Source organism: Bacillus rossius, chromosome 5, assembly GCF_032445375.1.
Source record: "Bacillus rossius redtenbacheri isolate Brsri chromosome 5, Brsri_v3, whole genome shotgun sequence".
Classification (NCBI taxonomy): domain Eukaryota; kingdom Metazoa; phylum Arthropoda; class Insecta; order Phasmatodea; family Bacillidae; genus Bacillus; species Bacillus rossius.
The window spans coordinates 66,351,069-66,369,215 of NC_086333.1; the positions used below are offsets into that span (position 1 = coordinate 66,351,069).

Here is an 18,147-nt window from a genome sequence, read left to right on the forward strand (position 1 = left end):
CGCTCAGGACGCGTTTGCTTCCCCACTGAATTACTGTGATTACTGATTGGTAGGGATAGGAAAAATTCGCGGGTTCAATGACCTACAGGATGAACTCCATAGTTCTACGTACACTCGGTCAAATGCTACCCACCCATTGGCTGCCGTCTTGTGAGACGTCCCAACGTAGCAGCCTGTGATTCGATAAAGCTTTGGTCGGGCGTTTCTAATTGGCCCAGAGTCATCCAGGTGAGTTGTGAGCCAATAGCAGAGGCAGCACTGAGGTGTAACTATTTGTATTTTAGCCTGTCGCGAAATGAACCCGCGAATTTTTCCTATCCCTACTGATTGGTGTTGTAACAGTAGACATGTACGATGTTACAGTGTTTTAACACTCAGCTAGTCTCGGAAAATTTTCGCGAAATATGTGCATGCCCCTAACGTAATTACGCAGGAACTTTACTTAGGTGGGATCTCCTTAACCTATACAGTAAAGTTGAGTGCAGTGGTGGATTTACCTGCAGGCTGAGTAGGCTTGAGCCTAGGGCGGCAGATTTTTGGGACGGCAAATTTGGGGACCGATTTTTTTTTTGCTACCTCATAGAAATCAAAAAGATTTCTGCATGACGGTTTTCTGTTTTCTGATGTTTTACAGATATAAGTCTGCAACAAATTTTACCGATGATTTTCCCCTCTCCCTTGTCATTGTACGTTCCGTGAATCCGTGTAGCAAACTTCCATATTCTAGAGTGAAACAGCTAGTTCGCCGCCCCCCAAACCAGTAATCGGCCTCTGCGTCCTCTGCCCACACTTTGAGTGAGTGAAAAGAGCGAAATTATAGAAAATGTATTTCTCTCTTCCCACTATCAACCCATACATGCCAGTCCTACTACTAGTTGGAGTCTGCGAACTGGATGGTTTGTATATAATGAACAAGATTACTTACGACGATATCATCGATGATTTTGTCAACAAAAAAATCGCGCAAAAAGGTATTGTAACGAACTTTTACAACTTGACTGAGTTGATTATTTTTAACTGTTTGCAAGCGCAATAAAGATTATTTATTCATGTTTACCAAATGTACATTCTTGTGTAAGTAGCATGCATTAGCCCGCCTCATTAATCGTACATGATTGCGCTTTGATTAGCTCAAAAATATACACAAATTTATTTTACGTGCAATTTCAACGAAATCGTTGGATTGTAGGACATGAAAATTGTAGAGGCAAGGGCGGCAAAAACTTTACAGCCTGTACCTTGAAAATGTGTCAATCTGCCACTGGTTGAGTGAGCGGAAACGTGCTTGGGACGTGATGTCGGGTCGCTGAGACTTGGCGTGTTGTCTCCGGCGCAGCGTGAGGTGAGAACCTTGTTCCTGTGGTGTTCCAGGCGAGCCGCATGGTGTTCCAGTGCACCTGGCCGGGCTGCGGTGTGGTCACCAACAACTGCGTCACCATCGAGGCGCACGTCCGCAAGGTGCATCTCGGGTGAGTGCGAGCGCCCCTCCCGAGACCAATATTATTGATTAGTGTATATTTATGCTTACTTAAATATGCAATTTCATATGTTAAACTTTTATCTCATCAAAATTTGCATGGAGATAGGTACTTAAATTCTGTATTTGAAACCTGTAATTTGTAAATAATTTTCCAAGGCCAATATCTGACCACTTTCATCATTTTTTTGCAACTACGACCTTTCTTTGTGCGATAGCCTCTCAACGAAAAGTCATCGTGAAGCCGCCATTGGGTGAGTGAGGTTTCCAGTCTTCTTTATATGAACCGCGCGTCAGTGGAGGATGAGATGAACACTTGGATAGTATCGCATCGCGCTACCAGCTGCACCTGACACGTGTCTGCGACAGCAAATAATTTTGTCGGGACCTTCCCCCCCCCCTCCCCCCGCCCCAGTCAATTATTTAATGCACAACTTTTCAAATTCCACAATTTAAAAAAAAAAAAAAATTATAAAGACTGTTAACGTTACAATGTCCATAATTATTAAAATTGACCTGTCTGTATTGCATATATAAGATTCGGAATGAAAATTGCATCAGCAATAAAGTTTTTATTTCCCCCTACTCCCAAGGTAACCTCAAACATTAAAAAAAAAAAAATTAAAAAAAAATCATATTGAAACTCAATCGACACTAGTAATGTTGCTCCTTCATCCCCTCCCTCCTTGCACCACCCTCTCGATGGCCTTGATTGTAGTTGCAACATGATGTGATCAGTTATTTTCTCCTAGCAGCTACAGACTATGTATTTTTTTTATGTCATGCCAATAATTTGGATAAAAATCTTAAATTTTTAAATTACAGCAGAAAATGGAGAGCTCCTCCGAAATTCTTAACAGCCGAGAAACTATTATTGGATGGCATAATGTTCTCTATTTGGGCTACTTCCAAGCTAGTGTTTGCAATACTAGAGGAACAAAAATGACAGCCACCTGCAGATACTTAAGTTTTTTTACACTTTTTGTATTATAATTTTCTTCTCTTTCTGACTGTTGATTGTAAATTATGTTGAGAAATGTAATAATAATGCAATAATTTTAAAATCTACATATTACAAATTTACATTATGTTTATATTAAACATGATGCATGCATATAAATATATATAAAAGCTGTTTGTTCACACATGAAATTACTTTGAGACATCTCGTTCTTTAATTTATTCATTTATTTATTGTATTATATATTTATTCACTTCCAAATTCAGCCCTAGACTGTTTTATAGTTGGGTATGTGATGAACAACTTTTTTCACTATGAATACATCATTAAATATTACATTTATTACATACTAAAACAATAAACAAGGGTGCATCCATCACAAACAGAAGGGGGGAACGGGGCAAAGCAATTGTTTTTTTAGAATTCAACCATTTTTTGGGGGAGGAGGGTCTATGGTGTCATACAAGAATTAACAATAACAAAAGGAAGTACCACATTTATTTAAAATAAATATTTTTTTTAACAATTATTATATTTTTTGAGGATTAGTTACGTATTATCTCTAACCACAACTTCTTGCTGGTTTGAATTTTTTCCACTTCGGAAGGAAATCAGCTTCTCACCTTGTCCCATCCTGAATAAGCCCTTGCAATGCAATTAAAACCAAATAAGTTATACAAAAAAAATATTAAAACCAGAACCTTAACATTGCCCTTGCTGGGAATAATGGCGGACCCAACTCTGACCTTCGCAGGAGAGAAAAAGCAGGTGTCATGAATGAACTAGCGAATATTGTCACTACTGGATTGAGAAGGGGGGGGGGGGGGTAAATGGAGGCAATCACTCTTCAGAACTGAAAAAGGAACCTGAGAGAAAACAAAATAAAAAAATCATTTACTCCAGGTTGCATCTGACGTTTTAAGTTGGTTAAATTTTTTTTTTGTTGTGAAAATGCTACATTTTACATTATTTTAGTGCTACTGGTTAATTTTTTAATTCTTTTGACGTGAATTTACAAAGGTTGTGGCCCGAGAGAGGAAATACCATAGCCCTAGAAGGTATGAGCTCAGTGCTCTGATACCATAGCCAGTTCCAGTTCTCACAGGAAGTATTTTCTAGCAGTCGGTGCGTAGGGGGAGAATTTTTTTTTCCTCTTATCCTACCCGCTGGCATTGCATTGGATGCTGCTCGCAGGGGCGTAGCCGGGAGGAGGGGGGGGGGGGGGGGTTAGGGGTTCAATCCCCCCCCCCCCCTTCCTTAGCACCAAATCTTTAATTAAATTTCTTATTCATTACTCAAACAAATTTAATATTAAAAATTAATAAAATTTTTACCATTACAATATTTAAATTTAAGTACCGAAAACTGCTAATATAGCACTATTTTACACCTTAAAATCCAAATTAATTCGGGGGAGGACCCTGGGCCAACCCACTTTAATACAGTGGGGCGGGGGGGGGGGGGGGAGCATACTTCTTAACACCCCCATACACAAATCCTGGCTACGCCACTGGCTGCTCGGCTTCATGACAAACAGCGTCCATGGCAAGACGTGCCGAAGGTGCGCGTATACTGACCGCTGTTTGACCGTTGTGTCTGCACAGGCCGCGCAAGAACGTGGATGACAGCGAGCTGAGCGACCACGAGGAGGAGTTCTACTACATGGAGGTGGAGCAGGGACCACTCACGTCGTCACCGCCGACCCTGTCCCACCGCGACATGGCCCGGCCTCCCCACGAAGGTGCGTTCCTTCCTCCCCACGAAGGTGCGTTCCTTCCTCCCCACGAAGGTGCGTTCCTTCCTCCCCACGAAGGTGCGTTCCTTCCTCCCCACGAAGGTGTGTTCCTTCCTCCCCACGAAGGTGTGTTCCTTTCTCCCCACGAAGGTGCGTTCCTTCCTCCCCACGAAGGTGCGTTCCTTCCTCCCCACGAAGGTGCGTTCCTTCCTCCCCACGAAGGTGTGTTCCTTCCTCCCCACGAAGGTGTGTTCCTTTCTCCCCACGAAGGTGCGTTCCTTCCTCCCCACGAAGGTGCGTTCCTTCCTCCCCACGAAGGTGTGTTCCTTCCTCCCCACGAAGGTGTGTTCCTTTCTCCCCACGAAGGTGCGTTCCTTCCTCCCCACGAAGGTGCGTTCCTTCCTCCCCACGAAGGTGTGTTCCTTCCTCCCCACGAAGGTGCGTTCCTTCCTCCCCACGAAGGTGCGTTCCTTCCTCCCCACGAAGGTGCGTTCCTTCCTCCCCACGAAGGTGCGTTCCTTCCTCCCCACGAAGGTGTGTTCCTTCCTCCCCACGAAGGTGTGTTCCTTTCTCCCCACGAAGGTGTGTTCCTTCCTCCCCACGAAGGTGCGTTCCTTCCTCCCCACGAAGGTGTGTTCCTTTCTCCCCACGAAGGTGCGTTCCTTCCTCCCCACGAAGGTGCGTTCCTTTCTCCCCACGAAGGTGCGTTCCTTCCTCCCCACGAAGGTGCGTTCCTTCCTCCCCACGAAGGTGTGTTCCTTCCTCCCCACGAAGGTGCGTTCCTTCCTCCCCACGAAGGTGCGTTCCTTTCTCCCCACGAAGGTGCGTTCCTTCCTCCCCACGAAGGTGCGTTGCTTCCTCCCCACGAAGGTGCGTTCCTTCCTCCCCACGAAGGTGCGTTCCTTCCTCCCCACGAAGGTGTGTTCCTTTCTCCCCACGAAGGTGCGTTCCTTCCTCCCCACGAAGGTGCGTTCCTTCCTCCCCACGAAGGTGCGTTCCTTCCTCCCCACGAAGGTGCGTTCCTTCCTCCCCACGAAGGTGTGTTCCTTCCTCCCCACGAAGGTGCGTTCCTTCCTCCCCACGAAGGTGCGTTCCTTCCTCCCCACGAAGGTGCGTTCCTTCCTCCCCACGAAGGTGTGTTCCTTCCTCCCCACGAAGGTGCGTTCCTTCCTCCCCACGAAGGTGCGTTCCTTCCTCCCCACGAAGGTGCGTTCCTTCCTCCCCACGAAGGTGCGTTCCTTCCTCCGCACGAAGGTGTGTTCCTTCCTCCCCACGAAGGTGCGTTCCTTCCTCCCCACGAAGGTGCGTTCCTTCCTCCCCACGAAGGTGCGTTCCTTCCTCCCCACGAAGGTGCGTTCCTTCCTCCCCACGAAGGTGTGTTCCTTCCTCCCCACGAAGGTGGGTTCCTTTCTCCCCACGAAGGTGCGTTCCTTCCTCCCCACGAAGGTGCGTTCCTTCCTCCCCACGAAGGTGCGTTCCTTCCTCCCCACGAAGGTGCGTTCCTTCCTCCCCACGAAGGTGCGTTCCTTCCTCCCCACGAAGGTGCGTTCCTTCCTCTCCACGAAGGTGCGTTCCTTCCTCCCCACGAAGGTGCGTTCCTTCCTCCCCACGAAGGTGCGTTCCTTCCTCCCCACGAAGGTGTGTTCCTTCCTCCCCACGAAGGTGTGTTCCTTTCTCCCCACGAAGGTGCGTTCCTTCCTCCCCACGAAGGTGCGTTCCTTCCTCCCCACGAAGGTGCGTTCCTTCCTCCCCACGAAGGTGTGTTCCTTCCTCCCCACGAAGGTGTGTTCCTTCCTCCCCACGAAGGTGCGTTCCTTCCTCCCCACGAAGGTGCGTTCCTTCCTCCCCGTGAAGGTGTGTTCCTTCCTCCCCACGAAGGTGTGTTCCTTCCTCCCCACGAAGGTGCGTTCCTTCCTCCCCACGAAGGTGCGTTCCTTCCTCCCCGTGAAGGTGTGTTCCTTCCTCCCCACGAAGGTGTGTTCCTTCCTCCCCACGAAGGTGCGTTCCTTCCTCCCCACGAAGGTGCGTTCCTTCCTCCCCGTGAAGGTGTGTTCCTTCCTCCCCGTGAAGGTGTGTTCCTTCCTCCCCACGAAGGTGTGTTCCTTCCTCCCCACGAAGGTGCGTTCCTTCCTCCCCACGAAGGTGCGTTCCTTCCTCCCCGTGAAGGTGTGTTCCTTCCTTCCGACGAAGGTGTGTTCCTTCCTCCCCACGAAGGTGCGTTCCTTCCTCCCCACGAAGGTGCGTTCCTTCCTCCCCACGAAGGTGCGTTCCTTCCTCCCCACGAAGGTGCTTTCCTTCCTCCCCACGAAGGTGTATTAAAAAAGAATGCACTAAATGTATAAAGAAAGGTCTGTTTTGTACAAATTTAGTAATGTTCCTAAACTTTTTAAGGGTACTGTACACAAATAAATCTGTGGGCAAATTCACAAAAGTTTAAGTTTTTAACTTGAAAGTAAATTTTAAAAGTTTGTTAAAATATAGTTATCAGTGTTTCACAAAAGCACTCTCGTAAACTTATAAAGACAAGTGATTTTTGTGTTAAGTTAATGACTGATTTACTTGTTGGCTACCTACCTAACAAATGTGGGTTTTTGACAGTTGTAACTCACAAAATTGTAGCTGACCTACCTACCTCCTAGAAAAAATGTTGTGCCTAGTTTTGTCCTAATTGAGTTTAAATGAAAAATACACATGAACTACAATCATAAACAAATTTATGCTGCAACTAAACAATATTAACTGTTACCAATACACATGAAGTTATGTTACTAAATCTTGTACATTACAAATGTTTACCAAACTACTACACTTATCACACACACCCCAAAACTTTTACTTGTTAGTATTTATTACAGTTTTTACAAGACTTGTACACTTGTGAAATGAGCTCTTGATAGTTGGGTCTCACACATAGTGTTGAGTTTTTGCAGTTTTATACCACTTTTTTTTTTTATCTAGGACCATTTTTTTCAGATTGTACACTACGCAAACATTGCATTTTGTAATTGGTTGCAAATAGTTGTTAACAGATAGTCCTATACATTGCATGTTGCTTAATATTTATGAAAAATCAGGTAAATATTCTGTCACTACTCACTGGAAGTTCATTTGTTTTAAGTTTTCCGCAGCTTGAATTAACGCATACAAAAGTGCTACTATATTTTAATTTTTGAATATAAGGGGCTATTTGTGTAAATCCATCACGATAGCTCTGTTGCACTTTATGTTTCGCCATAACCTTTGGTGCACCAGATATTAACTTAATGTTGTATATTTGTGGTAAATAGTCATCCAAACATTCATAATTATTATTTACTTGCTTAACATTTTACAGTTCACAAACAACACTTTTAAAATGTGTGATGGCAAAATTTTACGTCGAGACAACAAACTGCAAGATATATTTCATAATAGATTTACAGGAAAAGAATTTAAATTATAGTATTGGGGGGGGGGGGGGGGTGGAGGAATGGCTTCTGAGAGACAGAGTCTTAATGGCCCGCCTAACCAAAGCAGTCAAAATAAGTGTAGAGCTTCAGAATAATACACCCGATTCCAAAACTAGTATTTAATCAGACACATCAATACTGTAAAAAAAAAATCATGTGCTTCCTGAGATTGCTTGAACCCAGATTTAATTTCGAAAGTGTAACCGATGATGAATGTATCATAATACTCTTAAAAAGACCCTGTTGCTTGAGTAACCACATGAGTAAAATAGGAATTTTGTTTTGGACGTAGGTCATACCTTGTTACACTGTATGGCATAAGAAACCTCAATAACGGACAAAATAAAAGAGATGAATATGCAAACACACAATAAAAAATTCTATTGAATTTAATGTTTTCCGTGGTTTTTTTTGTTTTTTTACTTTTGACATTGGCTGATTTTGGTTTGTTTTGTGTATGTTTTAAATTAATCTCTTTTTTTTTGTCCTTTGTTGAGGTTTCCTATGACATACCAATGTAAACAGCAGTAGCATATGTCAAAAAAAAAAAAAAAAAATTCTAAAACAATCTTTACCATTGCAAGGATCATTCAAAGAGTGCATCAAGTGAGTAATGTTTTTCTGTTCCCAGATCCGGAGTACCAGAAACAAATAAAGAGTATATTTCATGAAAGTCCTGTGAACACACCACTGGGAGGAGTTTCCTGGGGATCGTCAACAACTTCTCCTGTGAGTAATTTTTTTTTGCTGCCAGCAAAACAGTTCTAACTGTAGACGATTTACTGATCAATGCAACACCAACACACATCAGTTTAAGGTTCTTAAATCTCCCGTACTGTTGAATGCATATTCGGGATGTCCACACAGATCTTTAATAAAATCTCCCTGACTTTCCCTGACCAAAATTTAAAAATATCCCTTACTTATTATTTTTTTTTAAAAGTAATTCACCTATGTTGTAATTTTCTGAACAAAATAAAAAAATAGTCTGGCTTGGAGCACATTGAGGCCACCAGTAAATTTTCATAGTAAATATTTGCACGTCTGCATGTCTGCTGTTTATAAACCCTCTCGATAAATCTCTACTGACAGTTTTCACCATCCCCATAGTTGGCCTAGTTCTTTCCACTTTCTTTATTTCTAACAAAGCCTTTCACTCGCCATTTTACAGTGTGCATGACTATGCACTATATCCTCATATAAAAAAAAAAGTTGCTTTCAGAATCTGGGTGATGGCAGACTGAAACATGACATTTTCTCCTCAAAGTATTAGCTTAAGGAAATCCACGACTCTTTCTGAATTTCAAGTAATTTCCCATACTTTTCCTGATCAATTCCAACTTTCCTGAATTTCCCCTGACTTCCCAGATTGTGAACACCCTTTTATTTACCTTATATCCATACAACCAATTTCTTTAGCTCGTATTAAATTTTTATAATTTTTCGAATCATAAAATAATATAATAGGAAGGGCCAACTACCCAATAAAAAATCAGATATCTAATGAGCCAATTAGCATCTTGTCTTTACAGTGTCAACAAAACACTAGCCTTGTCCTTATGTGTTTTTTTGTTTATAATACATGAATGTAGAAAGGTCCATGGTTGTTTGAGTGGTTGGATTACTGTCTTCCCTACAAGCGATCCAGGTTCGATTCCTGGCGGGGGTGAAACTCTCATTTTCTGGCAGCTGGAAACTTGGCAGATATTTTCTTGTTATTATCCTGTTTCCCCCCACCCATCAATTCCATCAATGCTCTGATCTCATCAATAAGGATATGTTAAGTCCTAATTCAAGGGGTTCCAACTGGCGGCCTGCAAAAGCTTTCTTTTTTAAACAAAAAAAAAGAAAATCTTAAAAAATTTTAAGAAAACTATTTCATTCTTTCAAAAAAATTATATTGAATACATTATTTATTTCTATTTGTCTTTAGTTAATTTTTTTTTTTGCCATGTGTGTTGAATATTAATTCGAAAAAACAGACTTTGTTGAGTGATTCATTTCAAAATTCAATTGTCCTGGTTTTGATAGCTTTGGTTTGTTTTTAACTTCACTACTTTATTTTGTTCTAAAATCCAAAAATAAAATTAAGCAGTAAAAATGATGCAACCTTTATTTCAACCGAACAATACATATTATTTCACACTGGTACCTCTGCTGTACTTGTTATAAATGGAATTGCGGGCCAGAGCCCTGGAGAGCAGGCTGACGTCTGTGTGGCACCAAGGTGTCCACAAGTGAAAAAAATATTTCGTACCAACTTAGGCGAGAAAAAAGTATTAAATTATAATTTGTTATGGTTTTTTTAACAATTTAGGAAGTTATTATGACATCGCAACGCTCAAACTGAAACATCACACCACACACACACACACGCATACATTCCATAGTTTTTTAAAAATAATTACGCTTGATAATAAAACATATAGGAGTTACTGTAATATGATTATATTAAAGAAAAAAAATGTACTAGATCTGAGCGTAAATGTACTCGACCACTGAAAAAGTACTAGATCTAGCACGAAAGTACTAACTGTGTGGCACGTTGCAGAGCTCGCCCCAGAAGCACCTGAAGCTGAGCTCGCGGCACCACCTGCAGCAGGGAGGGGCGTCGCTGCTGTCGCTGTCCGCCCCCAGCAAGTCCCCCGGCAGCCCCACGCGCCGGTCCCGGGGAGACACCAAGAAGTGCCGCAAGGTGTACGGCATGGACCACCGCGACAACTGGTGCACGCAGTGCAAGTGGAAGAAGGCGTGCTCCAGGTTCAACGACTAGGCTGCGTCCCTCGAGCTCTCGGCGGCTGTCAAACTCACGGAGAGATACCGCGATAGTATTAGCAGCACACCCTCTCTCTTTCACGCGCGATGGAAAAACCCGTCACATCAGCAGGCAATAAGGGAGGCCAGTGGAGTTGCGTAACCCGTGGAAGTTTGACTCGAGCGGTTCCCTTACCCACGACGTGACGCCACTGTTCGAACAGAGTTACTGAAGTTGGCTTTTTATCGCTGCCTTTTGAGTGCGTCGCTCATGGGTTTAAAAAGAAAAGACGTAGCTTGAAGTTGACTATTGCTCTGTGATAATTTTTGTCACCCTTCCTTAACTGTTAGTTTCTTACAGCAGACTTGATCGTCACTTTTTGTTCGTAGTTTTTTCGAGGAACCAATTAAAAAAAATAAAATCATGTGCTCCATTTGTATCCTTCAGCAAACAGCGAAGACCAATGCGACGATGGATGTGAAATTCCAGTTCTCTTCCAAAATTCGCAATCTGTTGATATCCGAACTGTGTTCTTTGTTGGTGGGTTTGGCGAGGAAGAGCGCAAGTCACGAGACGCAGAGTTCAAGCTATCGACCAATCGCGTACAGGTCGGACACGAGTGTGAGAACACACCGAACTAGATGTGCGCACCTGTCGCATGGATAAGAATTGACGTGTGACTACTTGCGCTTTGATCACGTTCTCCCTTTGGAGACAAATTTTGTGATCGAAGTGTGACCTGAGTTTTAAGTTAAAAGGCACATCATATACTCTGGAAAAAAAAAAAAAAAAAAAACAGACATTGATTTATACATCAAACAGATGATTCAATGCCTGAAAGCAATTTATTGCAATACAGTAAAGGTGAAAGTACTGCTGGACTTTAAAGAATGTACGTTTTTGACCTACTACTGCCACCAAATGTTTTACCTCATCCAAAGTAGTTGTAAATAATGTGTACTGATAAAGCGCTAGTTGATATATTTTTGTTCCCATAATTTTTATTTTTTAATTTCTGAAAGAAAAAAAATAATCAGAAGCAAAAGTTTATAGCAATAAGTTATAACATCTTAAGATGTATTACAGTGTTCTATTATTTGTACATACTGAAGTTGAAAATTGGCATAGTTTAAGAAAATGCTAAAAAGATGTGCCTAATGAAAGCACCAGTACTGCAAGATCTCAAAAATAAATTATAAGCAAAAATGAAGAAATGGGACTTGTATGAGATATTTGTTAGTGTGTTTATACTGCATGTTCCAAATTTAAATGTATTTATGGATAAAAACTGAAAAAAAAAGTAGAAATAATTTCAAATTATATTTATTCAAGAAATTTATATTTTTATTCAAATGAATTAGGGTCCAAGCAACTGGAGAAAATGTTGAATATAATAAAAACAATTATTTTTAATTTTTTTTACGAAAAATAAAAACATGAACTAAAATTGTAAAAAATTTGCATATGTATTTTCACAGAAAAGTAATAACATTTATGAACAAATAGCTTTAATTATAGAATTACCATATTTACTATGAAATACATTTATTATTATGTGGATTTTATTCTTGTATTAATGTTTTCTAATTACCCAACATTACTGTACAGTCAATAGCCAGAAAGTGTAGAAAATAAGAATATGCAACACTTATGAGTAGCTAAGTACCTGCAGGTGCAAGTCAGATCTCAGACGCAAGCAGTGGATAAGTGATAGGCCGTGCTCTGCACAGATAAGGCTTGTAAGTTCCATCTTGTTTGTTATACATTTCCAAGTTACTGTGGTACCTGCTATTTATTTTCATTGCGATATAATTGAAAAAAAAAAAAATTATGTAAAATAAAATTATAAACGTAACGATGACGTTAACAAAAACTTATGAAGCGTGATAAACAGTCTATGTTACTGAAGTGAAGAAAATCTAATATATAAAAATAAAAGTTTCAATAACATTGTTACAATAAAACAAAAAAGTTTTTTCTTAACTGCATGTTTGTTCTTATTATATTCAAACCATTAAAAAATGGAAAAAAAACATGTCCAAGAAAAACTAATTAATAGTTAATATATTTTTATAAATGGGAAATGAACATCACAGGGCAGTATAGTACATAGTAGGTTCAGAGTAGTGGTTTATAAGGTTTTTATCTTTGGCATGGAAATGTAATGCCAACCCATTAATGTATCAAAAACAAAGTTTAGTACAATCATAATATATTAGCATGACTCTCAGCAAACATTATTCCACTTAAAAGCTGCAAACATAATTATATATAGACTGTACATACCATAAGTTACTTTTTCTTCCAAATTTATTGTTAGAAAGTAAATTCAAGATGGAACAAAAAAAGCTGAACTATTTTTTTATGAGCACACCATTATATTATCCATGCTTTTCGTCAAAAGTCATTCAAGACACAAAAAATATAATGAGAGTACAATTTAAGCTCAATGACAAGAACTAAAGATAATATGTGGGCATTGAAATGGTTTCCGACAAGGAACTTACGTAGACACTGAGTTCTTTGGTCTATCACCAGCTTATGCATAATGCATGTTACTGGCTGTTCATGCACATTTACTTCATCCCCAACATCATTCATAAATTTCTTTATGAAAAACATATGAGCGAGAACATAAATTTCGATACATAACTTTGTAATTTTGAAAATGCCAGTACGCAACCATTTTTCAGTCACCCAGGAAATCATTCCAAAACACAGACCAAAGAACAAAGTTGGAAGTCGTAAAACAAACGGTAGACTAATGGGCAACTTCTAAGCTGCATTAGGCAGCTCAATGTTGAATGTAAAGGATAACCTCAAATTGTTCTATTAGAACTATCAAAAAATACTAGGTGATTTAGTATTTTGGGAAATAAAATAATAAAAGCCTTTGCAAATTGATGAATACGTACATATGGATGTTTTTAGAGAGTGTACATGTGGTAGACAGTAAAGATAAAAATATTTATAATTTCATTGCTAGCAGTACTATATATAAATAAATATATCTAATATAAAATGTATAAAATAATTTTAAATTTTAGAATACATAGCTGTTAAGACAGTGTCCGTTGTGCTATGTTTTATTTTCGTTTTAGATAAGTAGCATAGCCTGTGTGCTTTGTACAGAGTATTGTAACTGTGAAATGTTGGTAATGCTCATGTATCCAGGGAATCGGTTGGCATAAATGTTTGAATGTAAAACTAAAGCTGCGCGTAGTTCGCCAAAGTTATCAACTGCTTGCCGTCGATAAAAGTAGTCGCAGATAGAGATACACAATGTTGGAGCCTTGGGTGTGCCAGAACATGGCATTTTTTACTCTACTTAATGTTTTATTTTACTGATGATTGATGCATTTAATATGTTTTCTAAATGATAAAAGGTTGTTCTACGAACTTTCATGATGTAACAAAAACAGTAATAATTGTGATATATCATTGCATCATGTTTTATGCAATACATTTACATTCAAACATTTTTTAAACTGCATTAAAGAAAAATTGTTGTATTGTTAAAAGAAGTGGTCTCTTTTGAGACATTCCTCAGGAATTTTTATAAATTATGTGACAGACATAGTAAAAACTTGTCAACTATTTCCCTGTGCATACTGGTTTAATTTTTTAAATAAACAAATAAGTGTCCATTTTTATAAAACAATCATAAATGTTTAAATTGTAAAGGCTAACAAAAAAGTAGAAACCTTGTTTTCAAAAAGCATAGGTAACTTTTGTCACATTTTATTAATGTGCTCTCAAGAAATATTGAACAGTTACATTAAAAAAAGATCTTGATACAGTAAGGAAAAAATTATGGTTCCAATAGTTGTAGTTTCAAAGATTTTTTTCAGGATTTAAAATTTTTCATTCTCAGTAGAGGTATGGGTAACTACCTCAAAATTTCTGGTGGAAATATTTCTTATACAAATTATGTACTTTAATGTTATCAAGAGAAATGCATATTTTATGTAGTTTCATATATTAGCTTTCATATATTCTCATTTATAAAAATTATTTAAAACTTATCATGCCTGCAAATAAATAACCATCCAAATTATTCAGTGTGATCTATTTAATGTCTCAAAAAAATTGCTCAAAAAGCACAATTACTTATGTACAATATTAGTACTAATTCACAGTTATCATCACTTTATATAGAAGTTAATAATAATTATTTTTAAGAAAACTCTGGAAATTAAAATAGTAACAGTTAATTTAATTTATCATATGTTTTACAAAATATGCTGACAAAACAAAGCTGCACTTTGCAAAGTTATAATCCTTAATAAAACATTTACATCAAAAAACTTTCAAAATGAAGTCAAATTTAATCAAAACTGTAGCATGAATTGTCTTAATTTGTTTAACTTCAGCACACTAGTGCAATCTGCAGTCTGATATGATATTCAACATATTAAAGATATGTAAGTCTTTCACACGTGGGGCTGTAAGTATGTAATTAGTTCTGCAATAACTAAGAGCGCTTGAAACTATCTTTCGGAAAACATTTGTGCCAAGAAGCTTATAACTTTACTTAAATGTTGCCTGGTACTTAAGCAGAAACATCATTTAAACGAGTGACAGAGCTCTTCCAATCACTAGTGTTAAAATGCCAAAATAATATAGCTGAAAACTTGAAAAATAAAGAAGGGGAAATTTGGGGACTGGTGGGGGAGGGGGGGAGAACTGATTATTTTTTTCCCCCAAACCTTTAAACAAATGTGCATCAAGGCTCATTGTTGGGTTATTTGTTTAATCATCCGCTGCTCTTGACATTAAACATACCAAGTTTTACAACAAAAAAAAAAACTACGCTCAGTAAAATGAACTAACCACCTATGTATCCCATGGATAGTGCAATAATACATAGTTGTGTATGTGACTGCCTGAACACACACACAAAAATAAAGAGTTATAATATATCTTGTTCAAGATTTCTTGAGTGCCTGTGAGAATGCTTTTTGATCTGTGTGCGTGCAAAAGATTGATGCCAGCCGAAGAGAAAAAAAAAGCTGTCTCATAATTTTTTTTACAGATTTTTGAACTGACTCATTTGTAAAAAAATGAAATAATTATTGTGATAAATCATGTTAATATATTTATTGAGTTTAAATAGTATATATGTATTTACCTGAAGTATATTTTAATTCTTGTTAAGTATTTGTATCCTAGTTGATAAAGTCATTATTATCACTTAAATTAAGGGGGCAAAGGGCAAAACCTAACTTTGTAATGGCTAACTTTACTTCCAAGTCTGTTACCAAATGCAGAATCCAAGTTATCTTGCCATCTTATGCACTAGATTCAGAGTTCCAACTCATGATGCTCATTGCAACAGTAAAGAAAAAATTATGTTTTGAAATTCATCCCTAAATTTTAGTTAAGATACACAAAAATTTTAGCTTGGCCGCACAATTGTGACAAAGTGCATTAATAAATATACCTTAAGCTTTAGCATAGTTTACATGTGGCACTGCATAACAATGATTGCGGAACCATACAATAAGATTATTAAAGTATTACTGTCACAACCACTGACTATAGAAAATAAGTAATAACCAAGTGCATAAAGCAGATTAATTAATGGCAATGCTGAAAGAAAAAACCTCTGGATTTCTACTACTGTAAATCTTATTCCTGCCAAAATCAATACGTATTATGTACATTTGATTGTTAGTAATACAAAACAGTCACTTATTCAAATAAAATATTACATATTTTCTTTTAAAAAATTATAACTTGCAAGCATTTCAGAATTTTTTTTAAAACTATTTTTTTATGACAAAGCGAGAGAAAAAAGTTATAACATGCCTTCTCTGCGGTGTTGTAATCAGTGGTACCGTAGATGCCTATAAAATAGAATGCAAAGTAAAACATTTGCACTAAAACTTTTTCACAAATATTTTTTACTCATCAATGTGACTGTTTCTTCTTGCTATTAACCCATGTATCGTAAAATACCCTCATGTGTCTCTTGTATGTTAGTGTGATGCATGCAAATAGAATATTCAAATGTGCAGACAAAACTGATATTAAAATAAATTTTGACTTTCAAGTAATGTGTATGTTTTTTTTCCTCCCTTTTATTATTCAATTTTTAATTAGCAAACTCTCGCACCTTAATTCCTCCTATTACATTTTAACTATCACAATCCTTTTTTTTTTTTTTTATAATTTTGTGAATGCAATGGAAGTAAAGGAATGTAAAAGTGCAACCACGTGCTGCCATCTGTGGCGGATGGCGAAAACCAAAGTTCACAAAGCCAAAGGAAAACCTTATAGAATTAACTCTTAAATGAATTTTAACAACATAGTGTGTTTTAATAAAATTCCTTGTTGAAAATCAGGTCCAAAGCAGTGGTTCAGTATTTGTTTTAAGTTCTTTTTCTTTTATCAGAGCAGTTTCATTAAACAGTTTAAAATTTTGGTCTGATAATCAAATGATTATATAGTCTACGTAGCTGCTCCGACAGCGAATACTAGTAGCAGGTGCGGAAAATACACAAAATTAGAGTACAGAAATTTAGTTAATAACTCAATTTCCGTATATTTATCACTCTCAGCATGTTTCATATTATAAGCGTGTTTGCAACATGAGAACACACGAATTTGCTCGTTACCGAGATTAGATGTTATACATCTCTGGCGACAGAAAGACTCACATTTTCTTTTTGTAACGCAAAGTCAGGCAGAAAATATTATTTCTGCTACTGTTAGATTGCAACCTAAGCAGATTTTCAAGACAAATTTTCATCAAGATTTTTATAGCACAGTGAAAGGTGTTGATTCCCACACTTCCAGGACTACAACTGTGCTGGATTGACGATGTTGAAGGATTATAGAATGTCAATATAGTTTCTAACGAGAATACCAAATGCAGAAATGTGAAACGTAACCCGCTAGGAGACAGGAAAAACTGCACTGAAATTAAAAGCTTCAGCAACAATAAACTCTGAAAGAACTAAAAAATGTTGGCAACAAAGGTTAATGGCCAGAATCCACCCAAGAAAGTCTCAACTGGTGCTGGATTATAGACTTTGCTGAACCATGAATGTCAGATTAAAATATATTTCACTGTAAAAATAACAAGACACCTTACTGTGTTTGAAAGCTGACATGACAAGTACGAACATTATGTACATTGTGGACTACTACTATTGCAAGTAACAACATACCAGGATACGTAGTAATATTAAAAAAATTACAAAACTATCAGTAGTGTTGTTGTAAATTGTCTTTTGTCTAGATTATAATGTAATAAAATTATAAAATAAAAACACATAAATAAAAGAAAATTGTTCAAGTGTGAAATAAGATTGAAAGAATATAAATATTTTCTTACAAACAAAATTTATTGTGTTAAAAAAGATGTAATAAATTCTTGGCATAGGTTTAAACCTACAATTTATTTTTATTAAATTTTACATGCTTGTTTAATGTTATATTTAAAACCAAACAAAATTTTTTTAAAAGCTATTGAAGATGTGTATACTTCATACAGCAATTTAACTGAATCACAAGTTTTGCACAGGTATGTTATCTGAAACTTCTAAGCAACAGAAAGCACCCAAAATAATTGTGTAAACATTGCTGATCATAATTCATAAGGCATTAGGCTAATTTAGTGAAAATATTCAAAGAAATTGAAGATTTGGGGGGGGGGGGGGGGGGAGATGAACTTATTGACGAAAGAAAATTGAATAGTAAAAAAGCTTCAGTTGATCAAGGTGTTCCGTATGCTTTAACGAATGCTCAATATTAATATTATGC

The 18,147-nt window shown here is 37.9% G+C and overlaps 1 protein-coding gene across 1 annotated transcript; it reads left to right on the forward strand.

Moving 5' to 3' along the window:
* The first annotated feature begins 1,375 nt into the window (after positions 1 to 1,375).
* Positions 1,376 to 16,432, forward strand: LOC134531918 (zinc finger protein 704-like). The gene is made up of 4 exons (XM_063367960.1): positions 1,376 to 1,469; positions 4,043 to 4,179; positions 8,254 to 8,351; positions 10,174 to 16,432. The coding sequence occupies exons 1-4, from the start codon at positions 1,381 to 1,383 to the stop codon at positions 10,393 to 10,395; spliced, it is 546 nt and encodes a 181-aa protein (XP_063224030.1). The 5' UTR covers positions 1,376 to 1,380; the 3' UTR covers positions 10,396 to 16,432.
* Positions 16,433 to 18,147: the final 1,715 nt, after the last annotated feature.